At 37.3% G+C, this 19,926-nt stretch overlaps 1 protein-coding gene across 1 annotated transcript; it reads left to right on the forward strand.

Moving 5' to 3' along the window:
* The first annotated feature begins 2,719 nt into the window (after positions 1-2,719).
* Positions 2,720-16,540, forward strand: LOC145781858 (histone chaperone ASF1A-like). The gene is made up of 4 exons (XM_082593541.1): positions 2,720-2,829; positions 8,254-8,369; positions 13,247-13,423; positions 13,914-16,540. Exons 1-4 carry the CDS (start codon positions 2,721-2,723, stop codon positions 14,274-14,276), a joined length of 765 nt encoding a protein of 254 aa, XP_082449667.1. The 5' UTR covers position 2,720; the 3' UTR covers positions 14,277-16,540.
* Positions 16,541-19,926: the final 3,386 nt, after the last annotated feature.

Genomic DNA, 19,926 nt, shown 5'->3' on the forward strand with positions numbered 1-19,926 from the left:
CACATTTACTTACAGTACTCTTTCCATGGCGGACAAAAACCCAAAAACTAAATTTATTGAAATCTACAAGGCGTCAGGCGTGCCTTGCGGAAGGCGGTAGAGAGCACCAACAAAACAAAAAAGGGAGCAAAGGAAACTGGCCGCTACAGGATTCAGTATTAAATTACCTTTCCAGGGATGTGCACCAATAGGTGCGCATTTGGAAGGATTTTTTGAAGCGTTCTGCTGGGAGTTCCTTCCAAATGCGCACCTATTGGTGCACATCCCTGGAAAGGTAATTTAATACTGAATCCGATGCATGTAAAATTTAAGTGGCACGTGTTGCGGATTATAGTTTTATTCCAAGATGTTTGATTGGTGTTTATTATGCAAAAATCGTATTATTTTAATGTTTATCGTAAATATATCCTCCATCTTTGAAGCGTTCTGCTGGGAGTTCCTTCCAAATGCGCACCTATTGGTGCACATCCCTGGAAAGGTAATTTAATACTGAATCCGATGCATGTAAAATTTAAGTGGCACGTGTTGCGGATTATAATTTTATTCCAAGATGTTTGAGTGGTGTTTATTATGCAAAAATCGTATTATTTTAATGCTTATCGTAAATATATCCTCCATCTTTGAAGCGTTCTGCTGGGAGTTCCTTCCAAATGCGCACCTATTGGTGCACATCCCTGGAAAGGTAATTTAATACTTAATCCGATGCATGTAAAATTTAAGTGGTACGTGTTGCGGATTATAGTTTTATTTCAAGATGTTTGAAGAGCTCTCAATTAAGCAATAATCGTATTGTTTTAATGTTTATCGTAAATATATCCTCCATCTTTGAAGCGTTCTGCTGGGAGTTCCTTCCAAATGCGCACCTAATGGTGCACATCCCTGGAAAGGTAATTTAATACTGAATCCGATGCATGTAAAATTTAAGTGGCACGTGGTGCGGATTATAGTTTTATTCCAAGATGTTTGAGTGGTGTTTATTATGCAAAAATCGTATTATTTTAATGTTTATCGTAAATATATCCTCCATCTTTGAAGCGTTCTGCTGGGAGTTCCTTTCAAATGCGCACCTATTGGTGCACATCCCTGGAAAGGTAATTTAATACTAAATCCAATGCATGTAAAATTTAAGTGGCACGTGTTGCGGATTATAGTTTTATTTGAGATTTTTCTAATGTATGTCTAGTCTTTCGCTGCTTCCTGTCTGTTGTGGTATTTAGATAGCTATGGTACTATTTTATTCGTATTGTTTATAATTGTACCGTACTATTGTCGCAACAGACGAAATAAAAGGTTTCTCTCTCTCTCTCTGGTCGCATTTTATGCCTCGCACTTATTCACGGATAACTTTTTTAGGCGGAAAGGTGAAAAATTATTCTGCCAGAATGATGGTGGTGAAAAACAGCGTTGCCAGATGGGGAAATCGGATGCCAAATAAAAAAAATCTGGTGAAATTTAGAGGTCTTTGGTGTCAAGCTTTTTGACCTTGGAACCAAACAACCTTTTGGGGAAATCTGGTGAACTTTTCCCCACTGAAGTTTTTCCACATTTTTTTCAACCTTTTAGCGAAAAATCCTAGCTCGTTCAGAAAACGTTTTGCAAGAGGTTTGCGCATGCGTGATGGCATTGTGTTGCAAAGTTCAGAGTGGCCAATTCGCGCTCTATAATCAATTTTTTGAATCTGACAGCAGCACTGTACCAAAAATTGTGTAGCTTTTGCCACTGGCATGGTGGCAAGCAGTGGCTAGACATTGTTTTTTAGAGAGTTCTTTTTACCAAAAAATTGGCAAAAATGGCTAATTTTATATTTGAAATTTATATTTAATTTTATATTTAAATATAGTGCAGGAGGTTTTTTTTAGCCCAGAAACTAAAAGTTTATCAGTTACATCAGTGACCTTACATACTATAGGCTACACGCCTACACCTACATGTATGCAGTGGCCACTTATTTCATATACATGGATATCCTGAGTAGGATATGCAAAGGTCTTTCAATTTTTTTCATCGGGATGTTATTGCATCTTTGAGTGCATTTTAACCCTGGCAGTAAAAGTTGTCGCTTTTAAAATAAAAACAGCAACTTTTTTGGTTAAGAACTTTTGATGTTTACTGATAATTATGATTGCTACAATTATAATCCATGTATGCAATGTGTGACAAAACATGTGTTTTGCATATTCGTTTCATTTTAGTCTTAAAAACTATTTGTATTTTGAGGCGAAATTGCTTTATTTAGGGTGTGTTAAATATCTGGTGAAATTGTATGCAATCTGGTGAAATTTTAGTTACTTTTTGGTGCCAAGCAGCTTCCAGCATCTGGCAACGCTGGTGAAAAATGAGAAGTTGAGAACTGAGTCAGTTCAACTGACATTGCAAGGCTGATCGTAAAATTACACACTACCCAGGCAGCAAATCAGTCGTTTTTACATTGATTCAACGTTCACTGTAAAAAACGACTGATTTGCTGTCTGAGAAGATTGTGACATAAATCTAGCTACATAGTATTATTTTGTGGTAGATTAACGTTCAGCTTAACGTTTGTTTTTATAAACTTTTTGGTTGTGGTTTGATTGATTGTTTTTAAAAAAAATATAGCCTAATATTTAAAGAAGGAGTGTGAAATGCTTGGTATATTTACATTGGTTGAATGTGTTTTATCACTGACTATCAGCTGGTGCTGCTGTACTAATCCCACTACATTTTTTTTATCAAGGTTCAATATGGCAAAAGTTCAAATAGTTGATGTTGAAGTGTTAGATAATCCCTCAAACTTTTTTAATCCATTTCAATTTCAAATTACTTTTGATTGCATGGAAAATCTTCGAGACGGTAATGTTTGTTTGGTTAAATGCATGGTGTCTTTAATAGATATTACGCCTCGCTATGTTGTTTTAATATAATAATAATAAATATTTGATGTTGTAAGCACCGAGGTGCTTTTTCATCATTCTGATATACATAACGCATTTGCTGTTAATTAGGTTAACAGCTAGTTTAATAACTAATAACTCTAACCATCAATAACATCTGATGACATATATAAACTTTTAGAAGACATATTAGTGGGACCAGAAAATAATACGGTGTTATATACATGAAAAATACATGCACAATAGTATAGGCTATACTGTCACTTAATACATAACATCATAAGATGATTTCAAGGTAAATTTCAATGGATCGCTGCTCCAGTGCTTGTCAAGCCTTGCCTTGAATGCATTCAAGCTAAGTGCACTTATGACTGTTGGTGGTAAATTATTCCAGGCATTTACTACACGCACTGTAAAAAAGTTGCTTCTCAGCCTTGACATAGTTTGTGGCTTATGCAATTTTAAGTTATGGCCTCTTGTATCATAGGTATTTGGATTCATTTGAAATAATACAGTATAATTTACATCATAAAAACCATTTAAATATTTATACACTTGAATAATATCATGGCGAAGACGTCGTAATGCTAGAGTAGGCAAGTTTAATTTTTCTAATCTTTCAGAATATGACAAATGCCTTAATCCAGGAACCAATTTGGTTGCACGCCTTTGAACATTTTCTACTACAGCTACAGAGTACTTATATGTTGGGAACCAGATCAAATTGTTGTATTCCAAAATTGGACAAATTAATGCATTAAAAAGAGTGACAAATACTGTGGTATCAAAATTAGATATAGAACGTCGAATCAGTCCTACCATACTGTTAGCTCTAGAAACCATTTTTTCTATGTGTTTTCTAAATGATAAGTCCTGATCAATAACTACACCAAGGTCCTTGTAGTCACTCACAAATATGTCAATTCCTTTCTTGAGTTGTCAGTATAGTCTTGAATCATGGTATACTTGAATGTTGGTGGGTTTTTTCCCATTCTTAAAATACAGGACTTTTCTGGGTGGAATTTCAATTTCCATTTTCTGGACCACTCATTCAGTGCATCAAGATCATTCTGCAGTTTTAAACAGTCACTTCTGTCCGTTATTTTTTGATATATTTTTGTGTCGTCTGCAAATAACTTAATATTACATTTTACACTTTCGGTCATGTCATTAATATAACATGCAAATAATGTTGGTCCCAATACACTTCCCTGCGGCACACCACTTTTAAGACTTCTCCAATCTGAGTAGTGTCCATTCACAACAACTCTTTGCTTTCTTGATGTGAGAAAAGATTTTATCCACTGCAGTACAAACTTTTCTATGCCATATGCCTCAAGCTTTGTCAACAACCTTTTATGAGGCACAGTGTCAAATGCTTTCTTTATTTCCATAAAAGCAACATCTACATTACCACCTTGGCCCAAAATTTCAGTCCAGTTGTCTAGTGCTTCAACTTGTTGAGTCATACATGACCTACCAAGCATGAAACCATGTTGGTGTTGAGAGAAAAATCCATTTTTTGTCATGTGCAGTGTAATTTGATTTCTCACAAGTGATTCCAGAATTTTACCAACTACTGAAGTGAGACTAATTGGTCTGTAATTTAATGGACAATGCCTGTCACCCCCCTTGAAGATGGCTGTTACGTTAGCTTGTTTCCATTCATCTGGAAGTTGTCCTGTTTTCAATGATTTATTAAATATTTTTTGTAAGGGATAGGTGATTTGACACCAAGCTTCCTTTAACAGTCTGGGATGCACTGGGTCAGGTCCCATCGCTTTGTTAACATTAAGTGCTTTGAGTTCAGCTCTTACTTGCTCGATCAATCAATCGGCTTCTTCCTCCTCCTGTGGGTGTGGTGCCGGGGAGCGGACCGCGGACCACATCATCAATGACTGTACCATCTTCAAGCCACCTAACGGAGTGGAAGGTCTGCGCGTCATGGATGATGAAACTAAAGACTGGCTGCTCTCTAGCAGCCTTCCAGTGTAGTCCGGGAACATCGTGAATCTGGGGTGGTAAAAGGATAGACCCTCGGCCCCAGAAGCTCAGACGACGACGACGACTTGCTCAATAGTTATATGGATTGTTTCCATCTCATGAGTGAGTGATTTAGTGCTGAATGAGGGAAAATCTCTTTCATTCCCATCGTCCTCTTCATTTACAAATACACCACAAAAGGCACTATTCAGTTCAGCAGCTTTGAGATCATCAGAATCTGTTCTTCCATAAGCAGTGTTGATGTCTGCAACACCTTCTTGATACCTTGTTTTAGATTTTACATAGTTCCAGAAACCTTTGGGATTACAAGATATATTGGCTGCTAGAGTTTTTTCATAATTTTTAACTGCATTACGTATGACTTTTGTACAGGCATTTCTCTTTTTGCAGTATAATCTGTAATCTTCATTTGTTCTTGATTTTAGCCATTTTCTGTATGTCTTATGTTTTGCTTGTATTGCAGTTTGTATTGCAATATCGAAATTAAATAATCTAAGGCAATTTTATGAGTTTACGTCATACAGATTGATTGATTAATTTGATCTTTATCCTTGGAGTAGGAAAGCTTTACGGAGAAAGCTTAATTCTGACAGTTTCGCATACTTGTAGAATGTAGAGTCTTTAAACCTCTCATACAGGCCTGGTCACTGAGATTGACAGAGTCAAATTTCTGCTTGTTTTTGAAGTGTTGTTGCCAGAGAATTATTTCATCTGATTAGTGCCGCTGAATGGAGAGCAGTCTTGAAATGTGTTGCTCAAGCACACAGCCCGAAAGCAGAACCAGCATCATTCGATCTTTGAGTTGGGCACGTAACCATAGCCAACGGGACAAACATTGCATTACAGATGTCGCATACAGCATATCTGAAGTAATATTCATGTACAGTAGGCCGACCAGAACTCTAAGCTCCTTTTTTTCCGGCAGCCAAGCATGGCCTACGAGAGCTTCTTTTCTACCGTCAAATTTTCAAACCCGGCAACCAAAATAAAAAATCCATTAAAAATTTGTGTTTTCAAAATCCGTTTTTGCGTTTATTCAGGTAAGAACAATGTAAACAAGGCCCCAAAACATATTTGCAGCTGTATATAAGTACCGGTATGCAAATGCATTGCTTCCCAAATAGTTTTAGAGCTAGTCTATGAATTATATGTCAATGCTCAGACTTTTTGCAAATTTTTCTCAGCAATATTTCTCGTCGGCGTGTGAGAGACTTTACTTGTTTGTAAAAAAGATTATGAATTTGAGTGTAAAGAGATAAAAGTTTCACACTTAAATGCAAGCGGAAATAGAAGTTTGAAATATTAATTGATAGAGAAATGTTGGCTTGTGAAAGTTGGCGAACAAGCTTGGTCGACCGGCGCATTAATTTCAGAGGCCATTTAATGACTTTTCGGCGGTCCCACAAATTACCCATAAGTACCCATTAGTACCCATAAGCCCCATAAGTCGCGTCGAATTACCCATAAGTCGCGTCAAATTACCCATAAGCCCCATAAGTTGCGTCGAATTACCCATAAGCAATGTGGAATTACTTACGCCTTTATGTCAGCGTATATGTAATCTGCAGGTCGCTGCAATAGACGGAGCAGACATAAAATATAAGGTGTTGCGACCGTGTCATATAATATTTTAAACTGATTGTCCTGCTTTGGTATCATGCACGTTATAACGTCCGCGTTTTGTCGCTTCTACCTTTTATAGACCTCTGCTATGTTTGTCGTATTTTGTTTTTTCGTTGTGATAGTCAGAAATAAAAACAAACTAAACTGATAATATTGTGAGCGTTCTCGAAACATTACCGATATAAACCAAATTAAGCAAAGATTTTACGAGCGCTTGCGTGGCGGAGTGGTTTAGCCAAAGGGCTATTGACTTTGGTGACACGGGTTTGATTCCCACCCTTGCCATAATTCTTTTTTTTTTTTAATGATCAAGTTCAAAGCAAGAATTAAGTCTCTGGCTGAGTGCGAGAACGATTACTATGCTGCAGTCACCTGGTTCATAGGGAAAATTGTCCTATTTTAAAGTGTTTTATCGGACAAAACACTCCATCTGCTGCAGCAAACTGCAGATTACACATAAGCGAACACCTTATTTTATGTCTGCTCCGTCTATTGCAGCGACCTGCAGATTACATATACGCTGACATAAAGGCGTAGCCTAAGTAATTCCACTTTGCTTATGGGTAGTTTGACACGACTTATGGGGCTTATGGGTAATTCGACGCGACTTATGGTGCTTATGGGTAATTCGACTCGACTTATGGGGCTTATGGGTAATTCGACGCGACTTATGGGGCTTATGGGTAATTCGACGCAACTTATGGTGCTTATGGATAATTCGACACGACTTAAGGGGCTTATGGGTAATTCGACGCGACTTATGGTGCTTATGGGTACTTATGGTGCTTATGGGTAATTCGATGCAACTTATGGGTAATTCGACGCGACTTATGGTGCTTATGGGTACTTATGGTGCTTATGGGTAATTCGTGGGACCCCTTTTTCGGCGGCATGGCCACTTTGAGCTGAGAGGCCTGTATTATAAAGTTTATATTTTTCCAATTAACTTTACCATTAAACCAATTGCAGTATGTATGTATACTTCTATGTACAGGTTTTTTTTAAGGTTTGGTTTGGGTGACCGCTAAGTAGTTTTAAGAGACCGCAAGTGTTTCATTTAAATACCAAAAAATAGCCATAACTACATACAATCGTCAATCAACACAACATAAAATAAATTATTCGACAAGGCACAGCTTAAATGATTGTGACAGTGACCAAACAGCCTGCCCAACACGGCCGCCAAACAAGTTTGCTGCACAATCAAACCAAGTGTGTTTGTTGGCTTCTGCTTGTTATGTTTCCACACGTAAAAACTGATCATTATGCGCCATAAATCAGAAATAAACATTGACGAGTATCGAAGGTGCACTTCTTTTGTGAATAACTCTTTGATTCAGCTGTTAGCTGTACCTCCACTTATTCTTTTTTCCGGACGTGAACTATTGATTGTAGGCTATATTCGTATTATCGACAAGACATAGCGAGAAACAACCATTATTTTTCTACTGTAGTTCTAAATTATGGGAAACCGCTGGAGAAACTTGGGGGACCGTTTTGGTCCCCCAAAACACCTTAAAAAAAACACTGTCTAGTCTATGTATATTGTGTTGTATGTACCACTGGCTCTGCAATTCAATCTGTGTAGAGTTGACGGCACCTTGTGTAAATGCTTCTTTGCATTAAAGAAAAAAATTTATAGTAACAGATTCCTGCTTGATTTGTAAATCTTTTTGTTTTGTGGTTTTTCTGAGACTTTACCTTTAAACCAATGACATATTGCAATTTTTATTTCCATTTAATTTTTCTATGTCAGATTTGGAATGGAAAATCATTTATGTTGGCTGTGCTGAGAGTGAAGCGTATGATCAAATTTTAGATTCAGTTTTGGTTGGCCCAATCCCAGCTGGAAGACATAAGTTTGTCTTTCAAGTAAGTGTTTGTTACATTGTCATAAATTTATCCTAGACCTAGATTATTTTTTTCTATGCATTACCAAAGTCTATTCAAGTAGTTTTACTTTTACTAATGAAGTTCCTATGGAGCTGAAGTAAGTCTGACTGACATTACTCTGGTGCTAACTGATGCTACTGCTGCAATCTCAAGTTAAAACCTGAGCTAGTTGTGTCTTGTGGTATCAATATTATTCGCGATCGAGATATTTGTGTATGAATTAAGTGGTATAACAAGGAGTTTGAATGCACACCAGGGAATAACCATATCTAAAGTACTTTATTATCCCAAGGGTCAAATCATTATAATTCAACAAGGGGTGTAACCCAATGTCTCAAAAACTCATGAATTTTTGATATAAGGTGCACTTGAATGAGCTAAATCTGATAAAAGAAATTTCAGTGAAATCCATCAAGAAATGGCGGAGCTACACTGATTTGATTGTACCACTAGAGGCGCTGTGCGCGATAAGGTAAAAATACAAATATTGATAAAATTTGCAGTTCTAATGCTAGGAATGTGGCGAAAACTCGTAATGTACCATTTTTGGGGGTGTAGAATTCAAAAATGAGGTCAAATTAAGCAAAAAAGACTTGCAAATAGGTCAAAACTGGGATTTTATTTTCAAAAGTGACCCATTTCAAGCGCATGCCCTCCGAAAAGGGGATGATGTTTCAAAAAAATAAAAATAGGAAAATGACCTTCGGGAATCAAGGAATCATGTCCAATATTCAAAATAGGTGCCCCAATGCGTTGTAAAAAACTTAAAAAAACTGTATGAAAAATTGTAAAAACTTTTCATGTTTGAATTTGATCACTAAATTACAGTATTTTGTGCTATTTCAGAGTTTTTTTCATTGCAATTTTAAAATTTGAAGTTTGTCTATAAAACGCATTGGGGCACCTATTTTGAATATTGGACATGATGCCTTGATTCCCGAGGTCTGCTACTATTCGGCGAGTCCGATTCGGAAAGTGTCAATGTCAATTTTATCTGAGCAAACATTAATAGTTCAAAAATAAGTTTAATTCGCTTTTTAGTTTTTAGATCTCAATCACTGGCGCCGACTTACGGGGTGGCCACGCCACCCCGTAACCGCTGTGGCGGGGTGGCAGCCACCCCGTTTAGGTTACATTACTTACTGCAAATAAATGTAATTTGAACGGACGTTTAAATCTTTTTTTGATTATTGGTTTTCGCTTCAAGTCAACGTAAAGCAGGAGGTGAACCAATACAGTATTGCAAAGAAAATGATTGTTTTTGTCACAAGCATGATACTCGCGTAACATCAAGCAAGCTACGTGAAGATTATGCAACACGTGGCTACGAGTTTTTTCCTTGTTGTTGTTGCGATCGTTTTATTTGTTACTTGTCATAAGTCATTGTTACGTTTGTTACGTTTACAATGGGATTTATTAATCAATAAAATACGATCTTTCCATTGCCTCCCTCAAAAATCTTTTTTGAAAATTTTTAATCTACAGCATAGAGTCCATATGATTGTCGCAACTGCTTGATCTATTTGCAAGCAATGAAACAATTTCATTAATGCTTCTAAACGTGGTCTGCATTGTGAAAATATACATATCGTTGCCTTCCACCACCTGCGAGGCGGAGCGATCGTTTAGTGCACTCAGGCGCATAAAAACCTACTTGCGATCTACCATGACGCAACAGCGATCGAACCACGTCCTAATTTTAAATGTTTATCAAGCTGAAGCTTCACGGTTACAACTTGACTGGTTGATTAACAGTTGGATTGACAGAGCTTCTGTTCGCAAAAATACTTTTGCCAATTGTTAAGTGTCAGAGCAGCAACGTAACAATAAAATTCACGACATACCTCCTGTGCTTTGTTTTAAAGTTGCTTTGTAAATTATCGAGCTACAAATCAGGTGTGAAAAGACAATTGCATCTACGAAACACGCTTAGTAAAAATCAAACAAAAACATGCAGTTTGAAAGTTTTTAGGTTGCCATATTGTGCTATCCGCCACCCCGTGCAAAAATAGAAGTCGGCGCCTATGATCTCAATGGTTAGGTCTAAACCCCACTCATCTAAAGCTTCGATAATTTCAACTACTGTATAAAAGAAACGATACTGTGGAATATCCTAGTATGCGTATCCTAGTCAGCTAAAGTTCTCTTTTCTACACGATTTCAACGTTTAGCGACTTTGTAGAAACGGCAATTTCTGCTGGTCGGGATAACTAGGCTACGGTATTTCAACGTTTAGCGACGTTAAAACGATAGGCCACACATTTGGTTATCTGTACTACAATGTAAAAATGAGCTGTTAGGCTAACTGGGTTCTTGGAACAAATTTTTACTGGTCGGGATAACTAGGCTACGGTACCCGATAATTTCCTTTCAATCCAATCTGTAGGCCACACATTTGTTGATCCAAACTACCAGTAATCATTTTAACTATTCAAAAGTACTAACTTATAGACATAAACATGAATTTTTTTTTTTTGTAACATCTTCTTTTTTTATTTTCCCTTCATATCTTAAATTTTTCTGAAGGTGTTGCGGCCGTGTCAAATTTCTTTCAACTCAATCACTTACTTCGGTCACAAACACGTTTTAACGTTCGCGTTTTGTTGCTTCTACCTTTTTCTCGACCTTTGCTATGTTGACGTGTATTGTTTTTGATATGATGGTCACAAATAAAAACAACTCAACTGAACTGACATGACGAATTTTCATTTAATTGTTCAAAAATTTTATTTCTATTTTCTCTGCACGATTTCAACGTTTAGCGACGTTGAAGCGATGTAAAAACGGCAATGATAAGTAGGTTACGATACCTGATAATTTTCTATTTTTTTCTGCACGATTTCAACGTTTAGCGACGTTAAAACGATGTAAAAACGGCAATGATAATTAGGCTACGGCACTCGATAATTTTCAAAAAAAAAATTCAAAAAATCTCCGAATAGGAAACTCTCCGAAAAAGGCTGTCTCCGAATAGGGAACTCTCCGAATCGGACTTTCAGAATCGGACTCGCCGAAACGGGCCATTCCGTGATTCCCGAAGGTCATTTTCCTATTTTTATTTTTTCGAAACATCGTTCTCTTTTCGGAGGGCACGCGCTTGAAATGGGTCACTTTTGAAAATAAAATCCCAGTTTTGACCTATTTGCAAGTCTTTTTTTCTTAATTTGACCTCATTTTTCAATTTTGCACCCTCAAAAATGGTACATTACCAGTTTTCGCCACATTCCTAGCATTAGAACTGCAAATTTTATCAATATTTGTATTTTTACCTTATTGCGCACAGCGCCTCTAGTGGTACAATCAAATCAGTGTAGCTCCGCCATTTCTTGATGGATTTCACTGAAATTTCTTTTATCGGATTTAGCTCATTCAAGTGCACCTTATATCAAAAATTCATGAGTTTTTGAGACATTGGGTTACAAATTGCAATTTTCTTGTTGAAATATAATGATTTGACCCCCAACTGAGTTTACTTTTTTAAATTGATATCATAATTTAACTGTAAGACCCTAACTGCTACACAGTTTTATAAATGATTGGTATACACATGGGCCATGCACGGCATTACTGCAAAAAACTTAAAAAATGTATGTCAAAAAGCTTGCAAGATTTTCATTATTTAGGCTACTGCTTTTACAACACATTTTCGGTGAACAACAATCTGTCACATGAAATATAACAGTGTGCACTCCAATTTACGACCTTTTCCCCAAACTCCTATCTGTGTACTGTTTATATATACATCTGTTACAATGCCATTAGTTTTGAGTTTCTCTGTGTTGTAGTTGTAAGCTACAAGCTTTTTCTTACATTTTACAATTGTAGCCTAGCGAATCAAACTGCACGACAATGGTTCTAAACACTTCAAAGTTTTTGTGGTGTTATTGTGATAGAACCATGGTTCTTGTGTTTTAACACTAAAAATATCTGAATTTTAAACTTAAAAAGTATTTACGGTACTTAAGTAGTAAATTAAAAAGCATTAAAATATATTGATTATACAGTATGTACGCTGTTCAGAACAGTAATACTTTTTACAATTTTTATTATTAACTACGGTAACAAAAATATCAGATAGCAGTTAAATTCATTGTCGATTAGTAAACGACTGTCTTGATACCTGATGATTCTAAGTACTCTAAATGACATATGGCTTGCTTTCTCACAAAGCAACATTATGGGGGAACTTAGACATATTACTAAAGGTTAAACACAGTTGACTTAACATGATGCTGAAGGTGATTTTCCAAAAGCTTGCATGCATTTTGTAAAGAGAGTCGATAACGATAATCTGTATTTTAAACGATTTCCAAATTGAAATATACAAACTTGTTACTATTTCTTGTTTTTTTTTTATACAGTATAGAAAAATCCTGAAAATATTTTTATCATCAATAGAATATGTAATGGAATTAAAGTTGTCCTCCCTGATAGCTCAGTTGATTAGCGCGTGACTTCTTGAACGAAGAAGTATCAAGATCAAGCAGCGCTGGTTCGACTCTCGAGATATGCACTTGAGCAACGCACCTTAAGGACTGCTCTCCATTCAGCGGCATCTTATGGATGACATAATTCCCTGGCAACAAGACTTCAACAATCGGAAGCTTCACTCTATCAATTTCAGTGACTGGCCATGCGCCAGTTATTCAAAGCCTTCTCAAGTATTGCCAGGATTAAGCTCTCAAAGAAGATTTCCCAGTCCGAGGATAAAGATTCAATCAAACAAACTGAAAACCATGCAAGATTATCATACTTTTCAAAATGCACATTTCGTACAATCGTCATGCACGCGGGTGAAAACCTTCCGTAGATGACAATTGACAACGGTGTTTCTCACGGATTTATTATGTATGTAGGCTGACCCACCAAAGCCGGAAGGCATTCCACCCCAAGATGCAGTTGGTGTCACAGTAGTGATAATAACCTGCACTTATCATGGCCATGAATTTGTCAGGGTAGGCTACTACGTCAATAATGAATATTCCGATCCTGAGCTTCGGGAAAATCCTCCAGAGACCGCTGACTTTTCAAAGGTGAGTGACTTGTTACCGCTCGGTTTGACGCCAGTAGTTGACCCACCCAGATCACTATGGACTTTGATTAAATTATTCCACTCTCCTGCTTCATGTTATTACATTGATGACGTTTCAACGTTTATCAGAGCTAATGATTGTAGTTTCGTCATCGCACGCTTAAATAATTTCCTATTTTATTAATTTTATGTGCTTTTTCATAATTTTTTTGACATTGTGTTTTGCTCGACAGCTATTACTGTCAGTGACGTGCACAGCTGGACTGTTATGAAATCTGTGACACAATAGCAACCAACAGCCTATGCGACGGTGTTTCTAAACAACGTACTGAAAAACAGCCACGTTTTAATTTCGCAAGATTTACGCCGTGGACAGTTTCTGATAGAAATCTTTAGTAGCAACGTATGGCTTTAAAATACAAGGCGGTGCAAAGGACAGGCAGTATTGCAATTGTGTTCTGTTCCGTGTCAACCTATGTTTATTTCCACAGCTGGTAAGGAATATACTGAGCAGTGCTCCTCGTGTGACCCGCTTCACCATCAACTGGGATGATGGTAATGTGGAGAACACTCAGCCAGATCAACCTGAGATGCTGTTTGAGAGCAAAATTCCTCCATCTCCTCCTCCAGGAGTCAGCTACACGGATGCCATGTTGGATGACATCCAGCAAGCTATCAATGAAGCCTCCAAGGAGTCTTTAGGTTCTGTTCGTGAACTAAGCGGGCCTTTGTGCCCGTCATTTTCGAAAGGCGAAAACATTCAAAATAGCGAACTTTTATGCGGTGCTGATAAGCCTCCGTCATGTTTGGAAAATTCAATTGATGCTGTAGAAGCCCAGATGCTATTGGAATAAGTTTCCTTTCTTACAAAATGATCTTACGTTTTTGTGCTTTTCCAAGGAAGTTGTTTGTGTTTCTAGCCAAGACCTGTGGGCTTTTTTTCTGTTCAGTCGTTTTGCTTCGTATAGTGAATTTCGCTCATAACTTCAAGAATCGTCCAATCGAAGTCTATTTGTTATGTTGGCTTCTGGCTTGTATACTTCTTGCTTTCCTAAGCCAATTGTTTGAAAGACGCTTATATTGTCAAATTGGTCGTTTCTTCTTTTCTTTTACATTAACCCACCGAAAACTGTGCTAAAATTTGTGTTTTCTACAGAAAATTATTTTTTTATTTCTTTATCGATATGACTTGGTGTAGCACACGAGAAGTTGGAAAACTGTTTTGTTTTCAGCCTATCATGTTGTGTTCTGTGTGAAGAAGACATCCCTGGAAGAAGATGCCTTTGACCTGGTGGCCTCACTTACGCTCCTTGTGGTATACCAAAAGTTAATTAGAATCTTCTTGCCATTGTTCTGTACTTTTCATATTTCTCAGTGTGACATGCTGCATAGTGCATATGTATGTTTTTCGCTGCTTTTAAATTGCACAAGAAACTAGTTTTCCTTTGAAAGATTTGGCACGTGTGAAACTTAAAAAAATAACACTTATTCAGTCGGTCGTAGTCTTTATTCCAGAACTGTGCAAACAGGTCAAATTTTATAGCAATGGAATCTCTAATATGTTTGTAATTGTAATTTAAACTCCAAAAATGCGATGAATTTTCTAGATGTTCTCAGTAGTTTTTAGGTTTTGCACTTCGCAAAACATACAGACTGCGAATCTATTTTAATTTTAAAGATATTCCTAATAAACTTCTACTTAAAAGACTACAAAGTAGTAAAATTGACTCCAGCAATGAAGGAATTATGCTCTCCGACTTCCACTTTTTTGTGTCGTTGACAGTATTATAAAAACTAAAGCATTGTTCCACTGCCTCTCATCTGTAAAGGTTAAGTAATGTAACTATGTATTTGTCTTGAAACCCAGCAAGCATTTTGTTTCAACCGAGCATTTGAAGACAGTAAACTATTATGTTGTGCTGAACGGTGTGAAACAATTTTGTTCACCCTCCCACTGTTTGTCTTTGTCGTATTTTTCTAATTGTTGTCTGTTTCTTCCGAGAAATCGTGTTGTACGCACTAGTTGAACTGTTGTTTTGATGTTATGTATCTGATGCGGAAGAAACTACACTTCAGTCCATGAAGACCGTTTAGCGTCATGTGTCAGGCAGAAAGAAGCATGTTCAATTGTTCATGTCGTGAATTTTTTTTATGTTTTTTCCATGAAGCCAAGAGGTCAAAGCTTAACACAGGGAATCTTAGTTTTCATCGCGTCATCTGAATGAATACGTAGTCTGTGGTTCTATTGCCGAGATCTCTAACTACGGAGTTGCAGACTCGATATGAAACCACTTCATACCTCAGTAAGTTCAGTGAAAAACGTTTCAATTGTTTTTCTCTCCATGGGCATCTTTTGCAGGTGGCCTACACCCAGAGTTACTGAGCTGCTTCTTTATAGGACCTGGTCGCTAGCCTTTGCCTATTTTCAGAAATACTTTGCTTGGCAGACGTTGAGCTAATTTGCCCAGATTCGGTTAAACGCTGCAATTTACGTTGACCCGGCAGAATACAGTACGGTACCTATATATCACGATTGATGATGTGTTATCTTGATTCAGTATGTTCGTTATTTAGAAACTGTCATTTGTGTCGTTTTTCTTGAACCAAACCAGAATCAGCAAGTGCAATCCGTATAACCAGGGGCGTAGTTTAGGGGGTAATTGGCATTGCCCCGTGAAATATTTTTGTATATGCAATATGCATCATGCAATCGACCATCAAACTTGCAAGCCATTGCAAAGTTGTAGAAAAGTTTGTTAAAAAAGATGTATATCTTTGATAAAATTTATGCGGCGCTTTGTCATGTAACACTTTTGCTTCTATCAGTGGTCTAGTCAGAGGCAGTGATATGAAATTTTGTTGTTTAACGTTTTGCTTACCAGTAGCCAAATGTAGGCTACTGCAATATCGAATGTTTGTATCTATATACGACGCACACCTCAAATCTAATATAAACATTATATAAGTAGGCTACTGTGTTGTATTTTGTACGAAAGGTATTTATTGACATGCTAAAGCCTACCATTGAACCAACCATTATATGCCTAGCCCAGTCTATTTATTCTTACTGCTGTTTTGGTTTTACGTAATTTAAATAAACTTTTCATCCTCTATTACAGCATTATTTGACAAAATTTTCTATTGATTTTTAGGCTGAAATTACCTTAAGAATGTGCAATTTTAGGGCATTTTTTCAAAAATTTATAGGTGGAGGCCCCCAGACCCATATTGCGGGTAGGCTACTCATTTGCTCCTCACGGAATTTTGTGCTGTCTCCCCTGCGTATTACCAGACAAAGAAAGTCTTCCAAACTTTAGCTTTTATCAATTAAAATTTAACGTTAACCTCAATTTTAAAGCAATTCATATCGCCTTTGTTTATAACGTCACTGAAAATGTTACCCCTCCAGGAAAAAGTCTTGCTCCTTCTTTGCCTCCCCCCCCCCTGTAAAATTGATCTGGGTATATGCACTGCCGTAGGCAGGTGTTGGATATGGAAGTACAAAACCAACTTTCTTTTTACATTTCCTATGTTGGCTAAAGAGGGTAACTTCATCCATGCTTTCACTCCGGAAGCCTTGCTGCTTTACGAAAGTGTTTCGATACGAGCGTGGATGACGTTTGACAATTTTGGAGATGCAAAGCGCCGGATATCAGACGATGAGTCCTCTGATAGGTTATAAGGTTCTTAACTGCTGTAGTTTTATCATAGATTTAGAAAAGAAAGGAAGCTACGTGGACAAGATAATAAAGGCTAGAATGAAATACAAGTTTAAAATTCACAAACTTCTAGTCAGTATTTTTCTCTGTTCTTCAGCGGCCGTGGTATAGAAACCAGTTGGTTCTTTTAGGTTGCAGTGGAAAGCTGGATAGCAAGTCAGTCAAGAGTTGTCAACCGTTGCTGCAGCTCCCAGTAGGTGTGCTAGCAGTTAAAATTGTCAACGTAGAGGCAGAGGTAAATTGCGAAGAAATTTGGCAAAATAATCCTGCATTGATGTAGCTGCTTGGTGCAATATTCTAAAATGCTTGTCTCACATCCGCTTATTTGTGACATCTGTTGGAGATTGCTGGACGGGACTCTACGTCAGTGGCTCCGAGAGGGGGGGGAAGTCGGGCCAGTTTCCCCCCTAGCAAAACATTGTAAAGGAAAAACGAGTAGTTTTTTGCACTTTTGAGGGGGGCCCATTTTTAGTACTAAAGTAAAAATGTACCAACTAAATAATCAACAAATTCTTAAATGAAGTGCGTAGTTCCAAGTATTTCTCAAGCATTGTATATGTCACTCTCGATGTTTCTCATCAAGAACAAATCATTTTCGTGTTAAGGTAGGCGATGTTGAATAGCTTCAAGACGTAAAATCTGAAGCTGAAATGATTTCTGTATCACTGAACGGTTTCGATTGTATTGATAGTTTCAACTTGAAAACTGGTGCTGTTTTAGGTAAGCGGGAACTATTTTTGCTTGACAACTGAACCTTAACTTCAAAATCTGCGTTGGCCAGGCATAGGATGTTGTATCCAACATAAGTTATCTGGGAAAGTTAAAGGTATCGGTCCAAGCACGATCAAAGAAAGTAAATTCTGTATATTTTTTGTTTATGGATCATCATTAGTCATCATCTCCGCCTGCAACAGATTGCGCATCAACATGAGTTATTTGCTTCCAAGAATGGCGATTTTGAGCCAGCTCGCCCAGTGTCGCCAAGTTGAGTCCGGTCCATGATTGGATGGTGTCTTGCCATCGTTTTGGTTGTCTACCACGTTTTCTTTTTCCTTCTGTGCAAACTTTGCTGATTCCGAATTGTGATGTTTTAGCGTGGCCGAACAGTTTTAAAACTTTTGATTTTATTATTGCTGCAATTGGATGTAATTTTGTCATAGTTAAAAGATCTTCTGTTTTCATATGGTCAAGTAGCCTTTTGTTGGTCATGCTTCTCATGATGTGATTTTGGAAGGTAGGCTAGTGAGTTTTTTCTTTATTTGAGTTTTTTGTTTATGGATGTTGTTGCTTAAATCTAGTTTGAATTCATAATGTTGCCTACAGACAGCGTTGTTCAAATGTCATCATTTTTGGAGTAATTGATTATCTGTAAGCTTGTGGCATCTTTAAAGTTATAGCCCAGTCAGAGGACAAATTCTGAAAAATCTAAAGAAAGCTGTCTTATCATCTTGCAAAGAAAATTGACTTCGAGAGGGCAATCAAGGCGTGGTGCAGTCAAACCCAATGCTTTACATTACCCTTTTGCAATTGAAGCTCTAAAGACGTTTCTTAAATGCATCAAGTTGAAACCAACAAGAGCTTGATCGGAAGCTGAGTCAATGCTAAAGTAGCCTACAACTAGCAGTTTTGAATTTGTGACTGCTTTGCATTAGCCTATGTGGATTACGGTCCTAAACAAGATTCACTGATGAATTTAATGAAATTAAAGGGCGATGTAATCTAAGTAAGAGCTGAGATGAGTAGGCTACTGCTCGCAAGCTAAAGTTGCAGTGGCAATTATAAATTTAAAAGAAAATGATTTTTTTTTCCTCAGGACAGAACGCTTTTATAACTCCACTTAACTAGCTGAATCATTCGAAGAAAATGTATTCGAAGGAAATGTATTCTACCGTACATTGCAAAGAATTCGATAGTTGTTGGAATTGACAAATGTATCAACAAACTCAAACATATCGTCGATGAGTTTGAAGTTCCATGAAAATCTCATCGTATGTCTGTTGTGCAGTTGCGGGCATGTGGGACAAATTTAAACCATTTGTAGGCTACAACAATGACATTTTGGATGAGTTGGTACTTTTGACAGAAAGCCACACAGCAAACTTCAGCTGCAAACCAGAACGAACCACCCCATAATCTCTACACAAGGAATCATTGATTGCAACTTTCGAAAGGTTTTTTCAAATAGTTTTGTTATGATTTTTTTTGTTCCGGTAGCTACCTCCAACGGTTGCGCTTTGAGAACGTGGTTTTAGCAATTACTGAATTTTGTAAAGAATTGTTTGCGCTCCAGTAGGCCTTTGACTCAAAACCGATTGAAAAGCCTAACTATAGGCCTACATGTTGTGCATCAATTCAGACGTCGCAAAATTTTATCATTTGATGCTGTGATCCGTAACTTTGCATTGCAAAATGTCCAGAAAGGGTTGAATTAAATCAGGGATGTCCAAAGTCCGGCCCGCGGGCCAACTCCAGCCCAAGAGACGTTTTTGTATGGCCCGCGCCTGTTTTTGTACAATGTGTTATTTCTGGCCTGCAGACACACAAAAATCATATAAATTCAACTTGCAGTTTTCAGAAAAATTATTGTGGCTGTTGGCCGCGAACACTTATTATCAAATCTTGCTCGCGTGGGAAAAAGTTTGGACACTCCTGAATTAAATGCTTGGTTGAACTATTTTCGTTGCCTGTAAGCCTATTGTGTGTTTACAAAGCTTTCTAGACAAAATAGTTTGCCTCAATGGCATTTTTGCTGCAAGTGTAATCCAGTAATTAATTATTGATGATT

The sequence above is a fragment of the Aplidium turbinatum genome, chromosome 13, assembly GCF_918807975.1.
Source record: "Aplidium turbinatum chromosome 13, kaAplTurb1.1, whole genome shotgun sequence".
Lineage (NCBI taxonomy): Eukaryota > Metazoa > Chordata > Ascidiacea > Aplousobranchia > Polyclinidae > Aplidium > Aplidium turbinatum.